Source organism: Ctenopharyngodon idella, chromosome 2, assembly GCF_019924925.1.
Source record: "Ctenopharyngodon idella isolate HZGC_01 chromosome 2, HZGC01, whole genome shotgun sequence".
In the NCBI taxonomy this organism is placed as follows: domain Eukaryota; kingdom Metazoa; phylum Chordata; class Actinopteri; order Cypriniformes; family Xenocyprididae; genus Ctenopharyngodon; species Ctenopharyngodon idella.
This window is the reverse complement of record NC_067221.1, coordinates 4899393-4922266: the sequence shown is the minus strand read 5'-3', so window position 1 is coordinate 4922266 and position 22874 is coordinate 4899393. Positions and strand designations below refer to the sequence as shown.

General features: G+C 38.1%; 2 protein-coding genes across 3 annotated transcripts; both read right to left on the bottom strand.

Moving 5' to 3' along the window:
- Positions 1–751: 751 nt before the first annotated feature.
- si:ch211-119o8.6 (uncharacterized protein LOC556659 homolog) lies at positions 752–6451 on the bottom strand. 2 transcript variants are annotated; one of them, XM_051879337.1, is made up of 5 exons: positions 6340–6451; positions 5235–5299; positions 3725–3913; positions 3621–3643; positions 752–3241 (listed from the first exon to the last, which is right to left on the bottom strand). In XM_051879337.1, the coding sequence occupies exons 1-5, from the start codon at positions 6347–6349 to the stop codon at positions 1504–1506; spliced, it is 2025 nt and encodes a 674-aa protein (XP_051735297.1). In that variant the 5' UTR covers positions 6350–6451; the 3' UTR covers positions 752–1503. The 2 variants fall into 2 exon arrangements, with proteins under 2 accessions (XP_051735297.1, XP_051735287.1); XM_051879327.1 differs by lacking the exon at positions 6340–6451 and having other exon boundaries at positions 5235–5677.
- A 1915-nt stretch (positions 6452–8366) lies between these two features.
- copb2 (COPI coat complex subunit beta 2) lies at positions 8367–22451 on the bottom strand. The gene is made up of 23 exons (XM_051868318.1): positions 22286–22451; positions 21508–21645; positions 21307–21393; positions 21059–21185; positions 19613–19761; positions 19380–19526; positions 19108–19293; positions 18781–18836; positions 17063–17231; positions 16303–16502; positions 15218–15328; positions 15015–15103; positions 14722–14828; positions 14488–14631; positions 14142–14272; positions 12566–12773; positions 11833–11943; positions 11454–11668; positions 11172–11264; positions 10740–10923; positions 9918–9992; positions 8827–9000; positions 8367–8746 (listed from the first exon to the last, which is right to left on the bottom strand). Exons 1-23 carry the CDS (start codon positions 22286–22288, stop codon positions 8651–8653), a joined length of 3000 nt encoding a protein of 999 aa, XP_051724278.1. The 5' UTR covers positions 22289–22451; the 3' UTR covers positions 8367–8650.
- Positions 22452–22874: the final 423 nt, after the last annotated feature.

The window sequence follows — 22874 nt, the reverse complement described above, 5'->3', positions numbered from 1 at the left end:
CCACAACGTTCTGGAAACGTTCCGAGGTCAAACATGGCAGCACCATTCACTTGTTTCTCACTATTGATGAATGTTATCCACTCTGTCTTTGAAAATGAGAGAATAAAGACAATTTGTTATGATACCCTAGTATGTGTCTGATGTTTGTCCCTGCAATTGTGATGATGTCTAAATGATTCTTGCAAGACTCCTCCTCAAGGTGAGGAACTATATTTGAATTTGAAAGGGTTTGATGGCTTCACTCTGTAAAGGCAGATGGTTGGAAACGGGACATGAGGTAAGAAAGAAAAGGGATGACAAATGTTAGTTGCCTAGCGACTGTTGTCAGGGAGACCGAGTGTGACTCTCCCCTGACCAGTCTTAGAATTTCTTACTATGTTTATTTGTTCAACTGGGAATGAAATAGCTGGAGTGGAATCTGAGTCTGCAAACATCCACATGAACAAATGGGAATACACAAACAAACTGGTTTGAAAAAAATCAATGAAAAATCAACACAAAATGGAAAGCTCCTGTTGAGCCTGGGTGATGAACTCACAAGAGTGGATTTTCTGAAAGCGTGAACACTATCATTATCATGAATATGTATAATTTTAGACTATTTTCAGCACAGTACCTTTTAAGGCATTCCTTAGCTACCTGAATTGTATATGAAGTGACCTCTTTAAAAGCACAAAAATGTACAATCAAGAACTGGTATTATGCAGCACTGTGCTTTATAAAAACTATGCATTAAGGATAAAGGCTAAACTGTTTTTTTAAAACTAGATACTGAAAAAAAAAAGAAGAATATCCAATCAAATATCCAATTTGGAACGCTGACCTAAAGTCTAGTAAGTCTATATGATTCCTCTTCATGGTGCATGGCATTATTCTACCCTTTGGGTACAAAAGCAGGTTAATGCAATAACAGCAGCTTCAGATAAAGTGTTAGTATATTTAAATCAGAGCTAGTCCTCGCCTCAGGCTGATATTGCTGAATCTGTGCCATTTGCATCAAAATCCAATTTCATTTTCAGACACATGGACTGGTGTTACATTTTTAACTGCCATTACTAATTTATCAGACTCATTTCAAAAGGAAAAGTAGTGAACCAAACACACGAGGTGTTTTAAAAGTGGACTAATTTCTGAGATCTTTTAGTTGTTATAAAAAGCTCATCACATCAGTATATAATTGTCTTTAATGACAGAACACTGAAACAAAACAAAAGCACAACATAACATACGTATTACCTTCTATCTTTTACCTTAACACTGAAATGTCTTTTTGTTTCATGATTTTAGAGAAGGTTCTGCAACATTGGGTTTTCAGGCACCTTTTTAGGACTACAATTCACTCAATTCTGTCTCAAAAGCACAGACTGCCATCTAGTGCCACTAATACAAAGTGTCATTCAAGTAAACTCAAGTGGGGTCCAAAAATGCATGGACAAAAGATGATTCAGTAGCAAAAGAAAATGTCAATCAAAGCAATGCTCAAAATGAAAATATCACATGCATTTAATTAATCTCTGCATGTGTCCTCTGATGCTGTTTAAGTCGATCGCTCCTCGTGAATCCTTTCCCACACTCTGAGCACTGGTGAGGCCTCTTATCAGAGTGAATCTTCTCATGTCGTCTTAGAGTCTCTTTCCGGGCAAACTTCTTCCCACAATGGGAGCAAACATGCTCCGTCTGTCCTCCTGAATGCTGTAGTTGGTGAGTAACCAGCTTTCCGTCTGTGTTAAAGCTCTCCCCGCACTCAAAGCAAGCATACGGCCTCTCGTCGGTGTGTGCGATCTGCCGGTGCTTTTGCAGATAGGACGCGGAACTGAAGCTCTTTTCACATTCGTCGCAGTAGTACATTTTCTTCTTCCCGGAGTGACCCTGCATGTGCAGCTTCAGGCAACTTGCTGAGCTCAGGCATTTTCCACACTCTGAGCACTTGTGGACTTTGATCCCCGCGTGAATGTCTTGATGTCTTTTGAAGGTGTCGTGGCGAGTGAAGGTTTTGCCACAGGTGGTGCAGTTTAACAGGGACTTGCTGGAATGGATTATTAGGTGGCTCCTGAGAGTAGAAGTGGACTTGAAGGCCAGACCACACTGAGAACAGCTGTAACGTCTTTCGTCAGTATGCACCACCTTATGGTTTTTGAGATTCGCAAGCCTAGCGAAGCTCCTACCGCACTTCTTGCAGTGGTAAGGTCTTTCTCCAGTGTGTGTGACCTGGTGGGACCTCATACTGCTCTTGAAGCGAAACCTCTTTTCACACTTTGGGCACTTGTACAATTTCTCCTCAGAATGTACGGCCAGGTGTCTAGAGCGGTCTCCCGAAGAAGGGAACCTTTTCCCGCAGTGTTCACAACTGTAGGGTTTTTCTCCGGTGTGAAGACGCTCGTGCATTTTGAGGCTGTTGGGATGTTTGAAGGGCTTGCCGCAGTGTGTGCATTTGTAAGGGGTGTCGGAGTAATGGATCTTCAAGTGCGACGTGAGGTGGCTCATCCTTTTGAAGCTGCTCTCGCAGTGAGTGCAGTGAAATGGACGGATGTCTTTGTGAATGGTCTGATGAATGTTGAGTTCTTGCTTCCTCAGGAAACTCTTCCCACACACCAAACAGCCAAACAGCTTGTTCCCTGCATGGCTATGCAGGTGTACATCCAGTTCAGCTTTGTTGATGAACTTCTTGTCACATTGCGGGCACGGAAAGGGCCTCTCTCCGGTATGGGTTGCCTTGTGGGCTCTCATAGCTGCCGCGGTGTTGAAAAGCTTCCCACAATGGTCGCACTGGTGGGGCAGGGGGCCTAGGTGCAACCGCAGGTGAGTAGTTAGGGTACTTCTTCGAGAAAAGCTTTTCCCACATTGTGAGCAAGAGAACGGCTTCTCCCCCGTGTGGCTCCTCATGTGGGACTTCAATCCACTTTCCCTGACAAACTTTTTCTTGCAGTAAGGGCAGTCCAACACCTTCTCGCCCGTGTGCAGCCGCATGTGCAAGGAAAGCTCATGTTTGCCGACATAACTCTTTCCGCAAGTGGAGCACTGGTGTGATTTCTTCAAGGAATGCACCTTCTCATGGACTTTGAGGTCGGATTTCCTTTTGAAGCTCTTGCCACATTTTGGACAAAGGTTGGACCTTAATGATCTGCAAGTATTTGTGGGGAGTGGATGAGGATTCTCTGTAGAGTCATTGGGTTCCGTTAAGACAGAACTGGGTGATGGAACGGTGTCATGTGGTATCATGTCTGTATGTATTTCCTCATCCCTAAAAGCAGTAAATGATGTATAAATCAAAGGATTTTAGGAGAAGCAAAGGAATTTAAAGGGTTAGTTCACCCAAAAATGAAATTTATGTCATTAATTACTCACCCTCATGTCGTTGCAAACCCGTGAGATCTTTGTTCATCTTTGGAACACAGAAACCTCTCGGATTTCATCAAAACATCTTAATTTGTGTTTTGAAGATGAACGAAGGTCTTACAGGTTTGGAATGACATGAGGGTGAGTAATTAATGACAAATTTAATTTGGGGGTGAACTAACCCTTTAACTATAGAGGGCTGATTTATGATTTTTACATCTCTTCAAAGCATTTATGTACTAACGAGAGATCTTTGCAATTTCGTGAGAAGATGGCACACTCACCTGGTTTCATTGGACTGCTCCATCTTTAAAAAACAAAAACAAGAGCATGTTTAGAAGAGATGTTCTCAGCTAGGACGACAATGCTGATACATTTGACATCTTACCTTCACAGACGCAATGTCCTCAAGCGTATGTCCGTGTATAAGTTTTTCTCCTATGTTTGCTGATATGTTTCTTTCAACCGGCTCATATTTGACCTCCATCAACATCTGGACCATGGTACTAATGTCCTCTTCTGTCTTGATGCTGGCCATAGTGCTCACTATCTCTGATAGGTCCTTCTTCACTGACTGCTGTCAGTGTTAGCATAGACATTTACATTTATGCATTATGGCAAACTCTTTTATCCAAAGCAACTTACATTGTATTCAAAGGCCCTGCTTACACCTGCTATTAAGATGTGCTTTGGTCGATTGGATCACAAGTAGACGAGGGAGACATATTCCCGTTTACACCTGGTGTTTTAATCCGTCTCTTTTGTCCACTTTCGACCACTTCTGTCCTGATTTCTTCAAGGGCGGCTAAATGTATGGGTTTTTTTCAGATCTTTCGATCTAATTGATGAAATAAGCTCATGCACTTTACACATGAACATGCCCAGAGATGACGGAAAAACACTGAGAACATCAGCTTTCATTTCTGCTCTGACAGCCGCAAGACCGGCTGAACGCTGTGAGTCTGTGTTAGAAATCAGGAATGGAGAGAGAACATTGTGCTTGGTACATTTTTCATCTTCAAACCAAACTTGGGTCTTCAACCGACAAAGTTTAAATCCCGTCTGGCTAGCGCACTTCCCATAATGTTTACGCATTAGGTCAGTAGGAGGAGAGTAGATGGTCTTTAGTGGCTGTTCGAACACATTTGACCACATGAGCATCTACACTACGAAATCAAACCGGTCGAATTTGTTTTCAACTACCTCTGGAAGTGTTCGAAAGTGGACAAGCTCAAAATGTGTTCACACCTGTATTCAGCGTCGTCAACTTGTGATCCGATCAACCAAAACACATCTTAATACCAGGTGTTTCATCAGATCAGTGTCAGAGGTGATTGATCCAGTACTAAAGATGCAAAACAGACTTCTCAGAACTTTCCCCCACCTCCTACTTGAAAATAACCACTGGAACAGACATCCGACAGATTGATCAGCCCCAACTTCAGGGAAAAGCATCATCTGACTTCATTTACAATATGGCAGCGACTAAGACAATTGCCAATTACCAATTCCATTGGTCATTTTCAAGGGGAGGCAGGAAAAATATGAGTTGTCTGGAATAAAGAGTGACCGGAAGGCTTTGAAGTCGGAAGTGGGAAATTTTAGCTCAAGTATTCCCACATCTGACTTTGGCTGGAAAGAGCTTTAATTGACTTTCAGTCTAAAAAAACTCTTCTTCTACTACTATTTATTCCATAAAAGGCAAACATATTGATACAATCCTAATTAAATCAGATAAATATATAGTCTATATTTTTAAAATAGTTTTGTTCTCCTACTTTGCTGTTTTCATAAGACAGTACATAAAATCTATAACTGGATTAGAACAGACCGAAGTTATATTTCAAGATCAAAGTTAAAAGTGCAGTTTCTCTTGAGTGAAAGTGCAGCTCACTTACCATTACACTTTCTGCATTCGCCACATGGGGTGGTTTGAAGTCTCTGTCTTGAGAGGATTCGTCCTCTGAGGCAAAGCGAGAAACACTTAAATGATGTAGAAGAACAGAACAGTGTGTATCCCTCAAACAAACAGGACACTTCAGGGACTTGTTGAGCTCCCAGTAGCTTTGTAGACAGTTTTTGCACAAACTGTGGCAACATCTTAGAACAACAGAGTCTTTTAAAGGAGAAGTGCAAAGATAGCAGACAGAATCTGTGACAGGAACGGGTGAGATGGCAGCCATATTGTCAATCAAGTTCAATCAAGACCAACAATTACATGATGGTAACAGATGGTCAATCATATGTTTTATCAACTAGTTGTTTTGTAAGTTTGGTGTAAAATGTGACTCGCTCTGTCACCAAACTTCTCTGTGAGCTCATAGGAACCTATGTTACAGCTGCGTTCTTCCTCTTTTGCCTACTCAAAGAGTTAAACGGATAAATAATCAATCAGGAGCACTAGCTCCATCTACTGGGCAGGAGGCCATCTAATGAAAGATCTCTGAGAAAAAAACAAGGGGGAATAAAATTGACACTATTTTTATTTTTGGGCCACTGGCTGACATAAATGTTTCCTTCCAGAGAGAACAGTATTACAGATCATAATAATGCTTGCGGCTTTTCATCTGCAATAATGCTTGAAATGCTTTTGAAAATTGTGCCATAATAGCAGCAGCAGCACCATGTACAGATTTTACCAATGTGAAAACCAGCTTTGCTTGGTAACATCAAAGGTAAAACAGGTACATTGTTGCTGTGTGGACAATCTTTGTACTGCATATTGCATACATTTTTGATGATACAAGTAATTTCACAGTATTCCCTGAAGTCTTGTTAAATTGAAGCGAAAAATCCCGTTGTTCCAGATTAAAGACAAAGGTTACTTATTACACAGTGAGATTTAATTTCAGCTTAATTTGACATGAAAAATGACTAGACCCGTATAGTCATTTAATATGATAGCATTAGCAGGGATTTTCTTTTAAGGGAGAACCCACTTAAAGATGATCACTCACTGAAATTTAAGTCGTTATTCAATAAAAACAAAATCAAAATCCATACCTTGTTTCATGCCGGTCTGTTTTTCCTAATTTATTTTCTACAATTAATTTTACTGTATTTTGTCATTTACATAAGTGTATATAGGTTAGGAGTGTCCTACTACTGGAGGGCCACTGTCCTGCAGAGTTCATCTCCAACCCCAATTAGACACACCTGAACCAGCTAATTAAGGTCTCACTAGCATACTAGAAACTTCCAGGCAGGTGTGTTGAGGCAAGAAGGAGCTGAACCAGAGATCGTATAATTATAGGGAGATAAAAGGGTCTGTATCTCTTACCATTGGAGAAGGCGTAACGGCTAACTTAATCACGTGCTCACCTCTCAACCTATCGTGTAATGGCAGTGACATCAGTCGCAACATTCCCTAGTCTGCCTTCTCTTAAAAAAAATACATTTTTATCAAGCTAAAATCTTCATATAGTTCCCAACGAAAGTATTGTTTAGTGTAAAACATGCTGAAGATTAGCGAACAGGCTGTTGATTAATTAAATGATTAGCTATTTCCCCACAAAAGCTGTTTAATCAGCATAGTGAAGCCTCTCATCCATTGACATCCATTCAAAAAACAGCCTCTGGCCTCCTTCCCTGCATACTGCCGGTGGCAGGAGCATTAGCATTAGCCGTTACGCTTTTTTGGCTAAAGGTTGCAGGCTTGCCTTCCAGTGGCTTTGGCTGAACTCTGCAGGACAGTGACCCTCCAGGAGCAATTTAAACACCCCTGATATAGGTGAACTTCATTTTTTTCAAAAATGTGGCTCTGCAATACCAGATTAAGTTGTCTTTGTATAAAGAACTTCTCCCATTTTTGAAAAAAAAAAAAGTCTGACATATGTTTTAGTGTTGTCAATCGATTAAAAAAAATTATTAAACATTTTTCCTGTAATTAATTGTGATTTAAAACACTAGAGTTATTATTTTTTATATTGTAATAATTTCACAGTTACTCTCCAAATTAATGTAGAAACAACTTAAAGACGGTATATTTTAAATATTAGTTTAATGGCATCTTTTTATGAATGAAGGCCAGTATCACTGATACTGCTGCTGATGTCTTTATGAAATCGATTTTTTTTATATTTTAAACAATTATAGACATTTAACATTACAGTATAACTAAAAGCTGTAAATTTCAACATTTATTAGGCTTTAAAAAATAACTTTTAATGTAAGTGAACTTAAAGCAATCTTCATTCACATAAACCCATTATAATAATAAATGTCATATTTACCTGTGGCCTTCTGTCTAACAGGAAATATACAGAAAGTTATCAAACGCTTTACAATCTTCACTGCATAAATTATCAATTAAATATAGATTGATCCTTATTAAAGCTACAATTCTGTTACCTTTGTTCTTTGATTAACATTAATGACAGACATCGCAGCAACTCAGTGTTGCCAAGTCTGTGGTTTTCCAGCGGAATTGGGCTACTTTAACACTGTTGCTGCGAGTTGTTTTTCATGTCTGCGGGCTGAAGAGACCTCCAAATAACATAATATTTGGCTGCTGGAATGCAAATTTTACCAGGAAAACCCCATCAAAAATGCAGATTTTACCCCCGGAACACGATTTTTACCGGGAACCCCCCTGAAACGCGATTGGGCTAGTTTTGAGTAGCAGTTGGGTGGGTTTTGTTGTGAAAACTTTGCAACCCTGCAGCAAATGGTTTATTAGGCTGCTGTGACTTTAAGAGCTGCTGCTGCCGAACATGACGTGGATCTGACGCACATCTCATTTTCACACAACTCTTTAAGTTCATTTAAGATGTTATTTAACTCATTTCAAACTGCTTTTATGAGGATACTCGACAAAACGGACATTTTGTCATAATTCTGTGTGTTATGTTTGTTCGAGTGTGAAAGAGAACTCGACACTGGCGCGCGTCTTTCTGTGTGTCACATGACACGACATTCACAGACAGCGCGTTCTCGTTTGTCTTGTGGGGCTTGAATGGTTTAAAAGCATTTGCGTGAATAAGAGTGCCTACTTATTATTCATTACAAAAACATTATGACAGTGCAAATCATTGTAAGTATAGCAGATATCTTTATTATGAATAATGGGACCATGATTTATCATGGCCAAACACACAAGAATCAACGTATACCTTGATGTACAGGTAAAATGTAAAGTGAAGGTCCAGAATGAAGTACAAAAATTCACCATCAATAATGCACATTCCTGGCACGTCCTAAAAGACATATTTATATTCAGCCCAGTCTACCCAAGACTTCAGCTCTGCAGGTCTGACAGGAACAAATAAAAAAGGTTTGGTCGCTTAAATAAACTCGATGCTTCAGTGCTGGGGGTTTAGTCATCTAAGAAGTCGTCGTCCAGATTGACGTCTGTGGTGTCGATGTCATCAAGTTCCATGTTATCCAAATCATCCTCCAGTTCATCAATAACCTTAAAATAAATCACAAAGTGAGGTTACATCAAGTCTGATATTAATATGGCTTTATTAACTGTGTATTTTTACAGAATACCTTTTGTTCTGCTGCTGTTATTTTGGCAGGCTCTTCCTCTGTCTTTTCCTCGACCTTCTGAGGAGGCTGGGATTCTGCATGACTCATGGCAGCAACTACTGGAGCCGAGACGGCTGCCATCACTGAGGCCAGAACACCCACATCCTCTGGGGCCTCCTCTGAGGCCTTCACCTGCTGAACATACACGGGCAATCTGATTAGTTTATGCACAAAGATATATATGGAGTCGTGATTCGTGGATTAATTAGATTAACCATCATAGAGTTGATCATTTGCATGCGTTTTGTCTTGTACATGGACACACTGAAGCAATTTTAACCATTCCAGAGCCAGAAGAGAACTTAATTCAGTACTCGAGCGCTGTTACTTGCGTTCACACACAGAGAACAACGCATCAGATGCACAAACACCGAATTGATTTCTCTTTCCTGTCTCCTTGCACTTGAACGGACACGCACAAAATTATGTCAATATACCAGTCTCGGCAAGTATCCTCGTAAACACAGTCAGTTATGTTTTAAGTGAACAAAGAAATTGGATATGTATCATTATATTGGATCCGTGCGTCAGGTCTTAAAGTGACAGCAGCCTAACAAACTTGTGTCTGAGTCATTGATGTTAATCAAACAACAAAACCACTTTAACAAAGATTAATCTATATTTAATTTATACAGTGAACATTAGTGTTATTTTACATTTAATTATTACATGTCTGCATGTAAGCAAAGACACTTTTTTTTTATTATTATTATTATTTGCTGATCTGAAAAATGATCCGATTCGTGACTCAAAAACCATAAAATGATCCGAACTGTGAGTTTTGTGATCAGTGCCAAATGAGAGTATAAAACTGCAAGTATATGAAATGGTGTCAAGTGGCAGTTGGATGTAACATTTTTTATGAATTCTAACAACGCAATGTTGTGAGAACGTGAACTTGAATAAATAACAGGACAGTTGACAGGCCAGTGCTGCATCGTCACGAAAGTTTAAGCCTTGCTAATTTAAATAAAAGTTGGTTTTAGGCCCTGGTTGTACCACTATTTCTAGTTGGCATCCACAAATCGAGTGTTTGACAAACACACACACACCTCTGTAGGAGTGGGGATAATTCCTTTTGGTTCATAACCACTGGCCTCCTCCAGCACGTTCCTTTCTTCATTGGGCTAAAGAAAGAGAAAAGAGAGAGAGGGGAAAAATAAACTGATGTTGAAACTACACAGTCATTTAAATCATAAAGACAGCTTATTATTCAAATAAAATGGATTTAAAAAATAAATAAGTTACAAACAATTAAAAGAGAGCAGAAAGCAGTGATCATCAGGGTCAAAACAGACTAAAATGACAAGATACAGTTAAGAAGTTTTAAAACTTCTTGATCAAGCATGTTGGAGTAAAATTGATTTTACATTATAGCGTCCCCTATAGGTGTAATTTGACTATGTTTGCTAGTTTAAATAAGTTTAGACTTTCAGGAGATATAGGTCAAGGAGTAAATATAGGCTGTGTTCAAAGACTTATACACAATCCAAGCAGTTCTTTAGAAGATACAAAGCCAGTAAGTAAATGGTGAATAAGTAAAGGCAGTGTTCATATTGTTCATTAAAACTAAAACTATTAAAAATTGTTTTTGGTAATTCAAATGAAGCTGAAATAAAATATAAGCACTTAAACTTAAAAACCTTCACTAAAAATTTGAAATGTTGCCTTGTCAACTAACTTAAATTATATTGAAGTACTAAAATGACAAACCAAAACTGAAATAAAAATAAATTATTGCTAAACAGAAATGCCAGAAGTACTTAAACTACTAAAACTGAAAATATGAAAAAGCAAACTCAAAATATTAATAAACACTATAATAGTATATAAATAATGCTTTGAGTAAAGATGGAAAAGCCCTGCTCTCTTACCGTGATCAGTGGGTAGTCGGAGGCAGGTCTGGTTTTGCCGAGGCAGGTCTCTCTCAGGTACTGCTCTGCCACAAACGCCTCTTTCAGGCCTGGGAACAAGTTCTCATACTCTGTCGGATCTGCCAGAGACTCTGCAGCTTTCTGATTCACTTTAGACAAGCTCTCTCTCCAAAGCTTCACCACCCTGTTATCAAACACACAGTTAAAGAAATGTAAAGATAACACATTTTACTCTCTGGAAAGAAAGAAAAAAAAAAAAAATCAATGACTAATTTACTTTATACCAATGTCTTTTTGCACTGAGATCAAATAATGAGTCAAAAGGAGACTGGAAATTGAGGTCAAGTCAAGTGCATTCTATTCTAGGATACAGAGCTTGTTCTCGACCAGGCGATACTTTACTGCTGTGACAACGTGAATGTGAATACAGACCTGGACACTTGGCTGGGCAGATATGTGCGGGCAAGAAAGGCTGCTTCTGGCAGACGATTGGTCTTGATCAGGAGCTCCAAACAGTTGTCCAGTCTGGCAAGACAAACAATAAAAATCAGCTAAAGCATCACAACCATATTCAAAATAACAATCAGTGACTGAAACAGTGTAGAAATGCATAGTAGACTATAAAATGATAATCCGCAAAAGTAAAACATCTGTAGTCAACATACTTCTATTTGTATTTCCGCTGACAAAAGTCTTTTTAGTTATAATACTTACTTTCCCTGCAGGAAGTAGGTCATAAAGGCAACGTTGTTTTTTCCGTCACGCTCTGCCCCCTCTGCAAGCTTGGCAACCATAGAAGCATTGCCAGATGCAGTGGCCAGGAGCAGAAGACCTCCATAGTCCTGGGCATGATGGAGGCACTCCTGTGCCAAACCAAACTGGCACTTACTGATGGCCAACTCTGCCAGCTGCTTCCACTTCTGCTCAGACTACAGAAGAAGAGCATTAGCATTAGAAATCTTCATTATATTAACTTTGATCTACTTTTACAGAAAAACTTTTTTCCACTACAATAAATGCAATAAATAAAATAGTAAGCAGTTGAGCTTGGCCACCACTAGGGGAGCTGTATCACTGGTTTATAACAACAAACCTCAGCTTCCACTGCTAGCTGGTAGGCGATTTTCAGCTCTCCTAACTGCAGCGCCAGCTCAAACCGGTGCTCTGGATCAGTGGACACGGCCAAGGCCTGCTGCTTGAAACCCTGAAGGCACATGGACAAAGAACCTTTAGACATCACAGAACATAAAAAGAATAACATTTTGATTTGTTACACTTTTTGTAGCCAATCAATCGATAACGCTGCATTCGAAATCGCATATTGAGAATGCACTACATTCAAATTTTAATTCACTTCACCGTTTAATAAAATGTGTTATATGTAGTATGAATGCGTGTAGTATGAATGTAATCCGGACATACTACAGCCACCATGTTGTTACGGTCACGTGACCTACCAGTGTCAGTTACGTCGCTTCACTTCCATTCATAAATCCTCTCCTATGGCCTCATGGGAAAGTAAAATGTCCATTGAATGTGCACTTCAGAATCTCGCCAGTAGAAGGTCATCCGGGGACTTTTCACCTACTGTTTTTTGAATACTATGCATTCGGACATACTATTCTATTGCTGTACTGTTTTTTGCATACTATATAGTAGGGAAGTTTCAATTTCGGACACAGCATAAGGCTTTCTTGACACACATTTGTAGTGTGACATAACTTGTACTTCACACGCATATTTTTATTACTTTCGAGTCTAAACTGCTGTTATTCTTGCAGAGCTAGAACATGGTTATTTGCAAATCATGACATTTGAAGTCTTGCCTGTTTTTCCAGGAAGTGGGCAACTCTGGTTCTCTGTTCTTTAGGGATGGTGGGCAGCACTTTGTCAGCCATGCCAAAGTCTCTGCGCATGACAGCAGTCTGGTACTCCAGGACAGACACCAGAAGAGAGTACGTGACAATGTTCAGCTCCTTATCACCCAGGTAAAGACGGTCGTCTTTAGGAATGTATCCCAGAAGGTACATGGTTCTAAGATAAACAAGTCACTGTTAGTCTGAAAGAATGAATTAATAAATATATTATATAATAATAATAATAATAATAATAATAATTATTAGGAGTGTGACGAGACAGTTAGCTCACAAGATTGAGTTCACGAGAACGAAACAAGATTTTTACACAGTAATTTTAAGAAATCCTCAATGACGAAATACATGAGTAGAAAAATAGTCTGCAGGTGCATTTGAAATGTTTTAACTAATCATCTTGTAATGAATGTCATTTCAGTTCTAACTCAACTGACTGGCTTCTCTCCTGTATTATTTCATATGAGTCTCTTCAGACCTTATAACTGTACATGATTTATGCGATTCTACAACTTTTGACCTCCAAACTGAACTCCTTTCCACAAATTGATCTTAGAAATAGAAATGAATATAAATAAAAATGAACAACAGTTCTCTCTTAGTCTTATTAAGTGCAAACAATAAGTGCAACCATAATCAAAGAACTCTCTCAATATTCAAAGTGCAAATAGAGACCAAATTTTTCTTCAAGCATGATACAGAGCTAAGAGATTGTTACAACTACACAGCTCAGCCTAAGATATCTTTCTTTTTGGGAGATCTTTGCATGCATCAGGGAGTCGCTTTCAAAATGTGGGGTATTGAAATCGCGTTTGAATGTGCACTCGCGTTTTACTTTCGCTTTCGTGATCGCGTGTACTCTGTGAATAGGGAGCAGCAGTGCTAAGCACGCATTCTACAAGATGAGACATTTGTCAGACGCTTAGTCTCTGTTGTGCAACGAATCCTCCGCTATGGTCTTGCCAGTCATCTTGCTTCACATGATCAGTGAACTCTGATTCTTGCTGCATTACGTACGGCTCTGCAGCTTGTGTTAGATGAGCTAGATGGGATTGAAGTGACCTTTATCCAACTGAATTAAATGGTTTTTATCTCTATAAAAAGCAAAACGACAGTAGAGGCGTAATGTAAACGTAGCGGTGGCGTGATGGCATCCTAATTTCACCCTCACATTCCATCATGGCAATTCTTTTCACCTCGACGAGAAATCTCATCACACTTTAATCTCGCGAGATCTCATGGCACGTAATCTTGTCACACCCCTAATAATAATAATATTATATAAGGCTTCCTTCTATATGTATACCATTTTACTAAGTTTGGGGTCAGTATTTTTTCTCTTTTTCAAGAAATTAAATACATCTATTTAGCAAATTAAATTTGATGATTAAATAGAAAGACACTTCTTTCAAAAACATTTTTAAATCTTACCAACCACAACTTTTGAACAGTTGTGAATATGTGATTAATACATCCGAAAATATGAAAGTGGTTTAAAGCTGATTTCAGATATAGGGAAATCTGAAGGCACCTGTCCAGGTGAGCAATGGTGACAATCTCTCCTCCAACAAAGTAGTTGAGTCTGTTGACTGAGCTGGTGTAAATGAAACAGTCTCCCACCCACAGACCCGTCTTTACCACTTCCTGAATCTCTCCTAGGACCTGCACACACAAACACAGAGGAGATCAAACCTTTTGTTTCAAATCTTTAAAGTTAACATCAACATTTACAGTCTTAATAAAAATCCCAGTTGTATTGTAAATGATACATTAGATCATTCGTTTTCAGTGTATTCATAAGATTAAATTAAAATGCTTTTCCTTTGAAACAACTCTTTTCAACCGGTTAAACATGACTGTGTGTTTTTAACACTGACCTCAAAAGCATCTTCGATACCATCTTCAGTGACCCCCTCATTTGACTCTTGTGATGCAGCCACCTTCTCTGACAGATAGCGCAGGATGAAGAAAGACTCCTCTGTGGCAATGCAAACCAGCTCACCAGAGTCAGACCAGAAAATCTGCAAGTACAGAGCAATTGGTCCAGGCACACTAAGAAATTGCCCAAAAATACAAAACAAATGAAAAGAGGGCTGTAGCAGTTGACTCACGTGTTTGGGCTGGATCTCAATGCGACGAATCAGCTCTGTGTTATCCCAGTCATAGAAAGCCAAGCCATTCACTGATCTGACGCCCAGCAAGAAACCACCATAGATGCCTGCAAACACACAACCATTCATTTACATAAAACCATAGAAGACTGACACGCTTGTACTACATGTACTCAAGGAATCGAGCATGCCGTATACTGTGCATATGTAAATGTTCTGTATTTAATACTATATTTTTGCTAATTGTGAATACAGAGCTTGTTGCACTAGTAATGCAATGCAAAACTGTTTACCTTCTGCTCCAAAGTCTGGCTTAAAAGATTTTTTCTCCTTAAAATTTTTGAAGATCTTCACCACACTGCTGCTTTCCCGAATCGCGTACCTTAATTTAAAACAAAGTCACATCAGTTTTCACGTTTCGCACTGTCAATGATGAGTATTTTTAGTAAGCAGATGCTCTAAACATCTGTCTTCTACATGTTTGTTGAGCACTCACTCAGATGAATCATGGGCCCAGACAAACTCCTGTGCAGATCCAAAGCTCTTGTTCCTCAGAGCCATAGCGGTGTAGATGATGTACTCTCCATCTCCACACACCACCACAAACCTAAACAACAAGATTAACGGTACTGAATCTTTGGATGTTGATAAATGTATTGTTTGTAAAACTATATTTACATTAATAAATTGCAGGCTCCATATAAATGAGTGGCGTTAGAGGACAGACGTGACAGTAGAACTGCATGATTCTGAATAAACTGAGAATCACAAATTTTTTGTTTCAAATAGCGATCACGATTCTGAACAGACAATTAAACAAAATAACTTAATTTACCAAAGGTGCTGACAAAATTTTAATTGCTGCAGTCTATTTAAAATGTTTAATTAATTTGAATGAATTATTTTAAAAATAATCGGTTTGACTGATTCAATGACTCACTCATAAATACTTTACTGGATGAATAACTTTTTGAACGAACTGAATAATTCAATGACAAATACATTTTTAAAAGTCACTTGTCACCACCTGGTGTTATGGAAGCTTGTTTCCGCCACTAAATAAAAAAATAAAAAAAGTTTTTATCCCACAATTCTGACTTTTTTTCTCAGAATTGCAAGTTTATATCTTGCAATTCTGACTTTTTAACATGCAATTATGAGTTATAAAGTCAGGATTAAGATCTAACCTTGCAATTCTAAGAAAAAAGCCAGAATTGTGAGATAAAAAGTCACAATTACCTTTTTATTTTTTTTTAAAAAAAGTGTCCATACTAGACATCACTGTTAATATCCGAACTATAAACTTTTAAACCAGTACTTCAATGATAATTTGAATATTTGTAACACAAAAATAATGATACTGTGTGATTGAAAAGACTGTTTATGAAGCTGTTTCAGACAACTGCTCTCTCTGGCTCAGCGGCAGCGCCAACGCAGATCTAAATATTCCAGTGTGATTTTGTCAAAGGTTTAATAAACACAGGCGAATCGCTGTCATTTAGGAATGAGATCGTGTGGGTGTCTGAATCGAGACAGCGACCTTTTAATGATTAATCGTGCAGCTCTATGTGATAGTCTTACCTGCCATTAGGATTGTGCTGGATAGTTTGGGGGTAGATCTCACAGCTGCCCATGTCCTTCACTGCCAGTGGCAGCCTCTCGCCATCCTTGATCTCAGCATCTCCCATGGCTTTGAGGTTAGCCTGCTGAATTTCTGAGTGCTTGGCCCAAATAATCTTTCCGCTGGTATCCATTGACATGGCTGGCTCCTCACGACCAAGCTAAAACACAAATATAAACCGGATAAAATTACAGAGAACTCTCCACATGAGATATTACATTATATAAAGCTCATCAGATTATTATTTAAGAAATAGAAATGTCATGTAAATGCATATATCTATATATACACAGTAAAAAGAGTAATATTGTGAAATATTACAATCTAAAATAACTGTTTGAATGTCATTTATTCCTGAATTTTCAGCATCATTACTCTGATTCTTCAGAAATCGTTCTAAAATGCTGATTTGCTGCTTAAGAAACATTATTATTATCAATTTTGAAAGCAGTTGTGCTTAATATTTTTGTGGAAACTGTGATACATTTTTCTGGGATTCTTTGATGGATAGAAAGTTCAAAAGAACAGCATTTATTTGAAATAGAAATCTTGTAACATTATCTATCCTCTGCGACCCCTGCTGACAGCCCTGGCCCTGGAGAAACCTAATGGCTCTCATTGTGGGGACTGAACTTTCCAATTATGAGCCTGAGCTTTAGCTGGTATGTCACACCGCTGACAGGCAACAGCGTGGTGCTACTTTTGTATTATTTTTAGTACCTTGATAATGATGCTGCCTTCGTCATAGCCCAGTGCCACATTGTTGGAGCCACGCAGGCCAGACACACACCACACCCGCTCCATGCCATAGTTCAGGGTGCTCTCTAGACGGTAAGTGCTGGAGTGCCAGATACGAACCTGTGCCTTAACAGAAGACAGATACAAGAAGCTTTAAGGGAGAAGTGTTCGTTTTTTAATTTGAAAATACTTTATACTAGTGATGGGAGAAACAAAGCTTTTCAAAACTGGACTAATAGCTTCACAAAATGATTCACTCAAAACGCCACACACTGGTGACCCCTGCTGGTCAGAACAGTGTAAGTGCAGTGAAAACTCATGCATAACACCTTTTACATTTATTTCAAATGTTTTATTGAAGGTGTAATATATAATATGCAATTATCAAATCATCTAATACCATTAAATATAAAGTGTCTTTATAATATGTGTTATTTTATTCAATTGTAGGACTTGGGTAATCAGACCAATAAAAGACTTAACTACAACTCTTGCCTTTCATTATACAAATGTGTCATTCAATGTCTAAAAAGTTTATCAAATTGATCTGAGATCAGGTAAAAATCATATATAGACACTAGGGTGTAACGATACACTCAGCTCACAATTCGATACGCATCGTACTGGGTTCACAATATAGCCCTATTCAGACGGGACTAGTTTTACAGGTGATCATTAGAGAAATTTACATTTCAGAGATGTACTTTGAGATTTTAATCCCATCCGAATCTGCCATGTCTGTGTTCTTCCTCACACAACCTCTGTAAAAGCTCCAGAGCAAATTACCTACTGTTTTTCAGCAAACTCAGTGGTCCTCTAAGAAATCTAATCCCGTCCGAATGCGAATGTCTGCGATTGCTGATATTGTATTATACTAACACTTCACCTCATGAGCTTTTTGACCTACATGAGCTACCGTACACGCACCAATCTTCCGTATACTTTCATTTCATTTCAATATGGATAGTAATCGATGAAAGAATAAATGATAAAACCAACAAATAGAGCCAAATCGTGGAAATTGTAAAGGCGGCCCATTTTAATTTCAGTGTCAAATAAGAAAGAGTAAAATACAAGATTTCGCTGCCCACATATGTGGGTTTATTATAAACTTGCCCCTTGCACAACTCGTGAAGTTTACTTAAATAGGGTTTTAATAATAAATTAAAATTATGTCAATAATTAATGGATTAAGATATATACACGTCATAAATGATGCACGTAAATACAGCATGTGAGCTTCTGTAACGCCCACATCCAGAACACACACATTCCCATCTCTGTGATAAACACGGAGACGTACATCGGTACATGAAATGACAGACGTCGAGTGATAAGAATTGTAACTCAAACGTCCGAACAGGGCTTATGATACGTATCACGATATTTTGAACAAAATTTAAAAATGCTCCTCTCTACAGTTCATTTCTCTAGTGAACTAACATGCTGTGGACACTAAATGACTTGCCTGAGGTAAATGTAATGCTACGTGAGATATTTTTCTCTAGCTGTTTTATTGATATCTTTCCGCAGTTGAAACACTGGTTGAGAGATAATATGTAAAAAAAAATATATATATCGATCATAATCTCTTCTTCTTCTGCACTTTTTACTGGTAGCAAGCAGCGTTGCATTACCACACATGCCCCCTTCTGGACTGGAGTGTGGATCACCTGAGACCGACTATTCGTCGTATGCACCGAACCGTGACGCCCGTACCGTATGGTTCAGAACAAATACATGTACCATTACAGCCCTAATAGACACTCGTTCATGGGTTCACAGAGATCATCCCAAACCATTGAAATTTCTAAACATTTTGAAACAGTTATGACATAATGAAGCCTCATTTACCAAAATAAAGTGACTTTGGCAGTTTAATACGTGCTCTGAATCACAAATAAATTATTTGTAAAAGTTGAAAGCATCACAAAGCGTGTTTCGAAAGCACCCATCACTTTATACAGTCTCAGTTTAATGTACAAAGACTGCTTTAAGCTGTAAGTTTTTAAAATATTTTACTGGCATAAAAAGTAATAAAAAATATTTGTGCCAGGAATGAGGCAGTGCAGTTTTATAAAAGTGATTATCCTAAAGATGTGCCATGACTCACCATCCTCTGATCCAGTGATGATGATTGGCAGCTCTGGGTGGAAGTTGACACAGGACACATTCTGAGCGTGACCCTCGAGAGTCTGCACACATGTCTTATTCTAAAGAGAGAGAGGTTCACAGAACAGAAGTAAATAAACAGCCAGGAATGACCCGCTCCATTGATTATCCTCAACATCATTCATACCTGATAGTCCCAAATCTTGACCAGTCTGTCATCAGCTCCAGATATGAGGTAGGGTTTATCTCCTCCACTGTAATAATCAATGCAGTTCACCCCCTTATCATGACCCTCCAGAGTGAAGTTAGGAGAGGAAGAGCCCAGCTGCCAAACCTGAAACACAACAAAGAAGAAATTATGAGGGAAATGTCACAAGTCAGATTCAAACTTGCTCTATATGCATGAGTGTTCAGTCTTACCTTGATGGTTCTGTCCAGTGATGCACTCGCAAACTGGTTGTTGTCCTTGGGGTTGATGACAATCTGCATCACGTAGTGTGTGTGGCCCTCAAACACCTGACTGCAGGACCATTTCTTCTCCCAGTCCCACAGCTTTATCAACATGTCATCTAAACGCACACACACCCAATGAATGTTAAGCACAAAGAGTTTTATATATATACACCACAGTTCAAAGGTTTGATGTTGGTAAGATTTTGTTTTTAATGTTTTCGAAATGTCTTCTGTTCACAAAGGCTGCATTCATTTTTATCAAAAATAGTAGTACTATGAAATATTATTACAATTAAAAATAACTGTAATCCATTTAATACATTTAAAAATGTAATTGATGGCAAAGCTGAATTTTTAGCAGCCATTATTCCAGTCTTTAGATCAATTTAATGCAATCTTGATGAATATTATAATAATTCCTTTAAAAAAAAAAAATATCTTACTGACACTCCAAACTTTTCAACAGTAGTGTAATGTTATGTAACATATGGTGTATTTTTATAAACACTACCGGTCAAAAGTTTAATGGTAAGATTTTTAAAATGTTTTTAAAAGAAGTCTCTTCTGCTCACCAAGGCTTCATTTATTTGATCCAAAATACAGCAAAAACAGTAATATTGTGAAATATTTTTACAATTTAAAATAACTGTTTTCTATTTTAATATATTTTAAAATGTAATTTATTCCTGTGATCAAAGCTGAATTTTCAGCATCATTACTCCAGTCTTCAGTGTCACATGATCCTTCAGAAATCATTCTAATATGATGATTTGATTCTCAAGAAACATTAATTATTATTATCAATGTTGAAAACAGTTGTGTACAATTTTTTTTTCAGGATTATTTGATGTATAGAAAGTTCAAAATGACAGCATTTATCTGAATTAGAAAGCTTTTGTAACATTATCCCTACCATTCAGACGTTCAGGTTCAGGAAGGGTTTTTTTTTTTTTTTTTTTGGAAAGTATTAATAAAAAAATGAATACTTTTTCATTCAGCAAGGATGCATTAAATTGATCAAAAGTGACAGTATAGACATTTATAATGTTGCAAAAGCTTTATATTTCAGATAAATGCTGTTCTTTTGAACTTTCTATCATCAAATAATCCTGAAAAAAAATTGTACACAACTGTTTTCAACATTGATAATAATATTAAATGTTTCTTGAGCAGCAAATCGGCATATTGGAATGATTTCTGAAGGATCATGTGACACTGAAGACTGGAGTAATGATGCTGAAAATTCAGCTTTGCCAACACAGAAATAAATAGCATTTTAAAATAATATTCAAATTAGACTTGGTGAGCAGAAGAGATTTCTTTTAAAAACATTAAAAAATATTACAGTTCAAAAACTTTTGACAGGTAGTGTACGTATAAAAAACAAATACTTAATGCAAATGTAATCTGTACCGCTGCTCGTGAGGATGTAGGGCTGGGTGGGATGCACAGCGATGCAGCGAATGTAATCTGAATGGGCCTCAAACATGTGTACTCGCTCTAATGTGTTGTAGTTGAAAACCCGAATTTGCATGTCATCCTAGAAAAAAGGGGGGGCGGGGATTATTAAAAGGTTTAATATCAGTATCAAATCTATAATACATGTAATAGCATTAATATATATTGTATAATTGTGCATATTATTCTTCATGTATACTTACAGCACCAGTTATGACCCAATTTTTCCTGGCAACAAACTTGGCGGCTCTTACTGGCAGGTCACATACTTCAAACGTCTTAACCAGAGTCTATGAAAGGTAAATATGAGACATTATTAGACAAACATTAAACACCGCTCTCTACCATATCCCTAATGTTTGATGTAAAGGTCAGATGGTAATGTCTGTAAGTCTCCTACTCACTTGTGTTTCATGGTTCCACACACACACACTGCCGTTGTACAGACTGGCCAGCATCCATGGCTCGGATGGATGAAGGTCTACGCTTTTGACACGGTCAGATCGAGCCGTGAGTTTGCGCTTGATGTCCAGCCTCAGAGGCTAGAAGAGAAGAATCAAAATCACTTTTACATTAAAGCTAATAATAATCTTTAGTCAACAGTCCCAGTTATACAGCAGTAACACCAATAGTCTACAGAAAAAGCACAAACTATAATTGTTTTAAGAACAGAAAGCAGTGACATTTTGTTATTCAACCTGTTTTTACCCATAACTACACTGATGATAACAGCAACTAACCTTTACAGCACAGTAAGCAACAAAATTACAACAAATCAAGCCTCATCAAGATAATGTCAGGGAGTGACTAAGTTACTCAACAGAATAATATACAGCATCACATTTCTATAGTGCTTATTTATTAACATGTACTTATGTTAATGTCACATTCATATCATCAGCTGTTAGCCAGAACACAGGACAGATATCACTTCATAATCATACAACATTTAAGTGGACAATACATTTATAATATATACATATGATGTTAGGACTTTAAATGTAAGTAGCATCTCGAAAAACAGTGAAAATGAATAAATATTTCACAGAGTTGTCTATGTGGCCAATCTAAGGGCCTTCGAGGCTAACAGCGCTAGCTAACGTTACTGAAAGCGTATTTTCCTTAATATATGCGAAACAGCACCAATATTGCCAATAACATAGATACTGATGTGACACTTACCATGTTTGCGTTTGCTGGTTTTGGTCTCCTTCAGTTGTAATATTGTATATCGTCCACCGAGAGAGTGTTTTTTCGGCTGCAGTTGTGTCTGTGCACGGCAGGCAAATGTGACGTGGAACTTCCTCAAAGCCCGTGCGCTGACGTGACACTCGGACAGCTTCGGAGTTTTTCGGGTAATTTCGGTTAAACTCGGCATTTGAGGGACGCTGCATGACGATAGGAGCTTGCAATGAGTTTGAACTTAAATTTGAAGAACAGATAAATCCTTTATCGAATTCCTTCATTAATGCGAAATTAATTTTGGGGGGCGACTGGAACTGCATAAGTGACCCCACCAAAGACTGTCAACCTCAAAGATCCTTAAGAGGCACTTACGGAGAATTTAATAATCTCTGTCTGCATTTAAACTGTTGTGATGTTTGGAGACTAAAAAATCCAGATCAAATCCAGTTTACTTGGAATAACAAAGATTTATCTAAGAGATCCAGGATTGACTTTTGGCTTATTTCAAATGAGTTACTAGACAGTGTGGAAGAAGCCAAAATAGAACCCTCAATATTTTCTGATCATAATTTGGTTACTTTAGTAT

Coding starts and splice junctions, on each gene's coding strand:
- copb2 (XM_051868318.1), bottom strand. Junction 15,329..16,302: donor CAGCACAATCCTAATGGCAG/GTAAGACTATCA, acceptor CTTGTTGTTTAG/GTTTGTGGTGGTGTGTGGAG. Junction 12,774..14,141: donor ACCATTGCTCACCTGGACAG/GTGCCTTCAGAT, acceptor TGTTTATCTTAG/AACCATGTACCTTCTGGGAT.
- si:ch211-119o8.6 (XM_051879327.1), bottom strand. CDS start 5,519: ATGGCTGCCATCTCACCCGTTCCTGTCACAGATTCTGTCTGCTATCTT. Junction 3,914..5,234: donor CGAATGCAGAAAGTGTAATG/GTAAGTGAGCTG, acceptor TAACACTGACAG/CAGTCAGTGAAGAAGGACCT. Junction 3,242..3,620: donor GAGCAGTCCAATGAAACCAG/GTGAGTGTGCCA, acceptor TACTGCTTTTAG/GGATGAGGAAATACATACAG.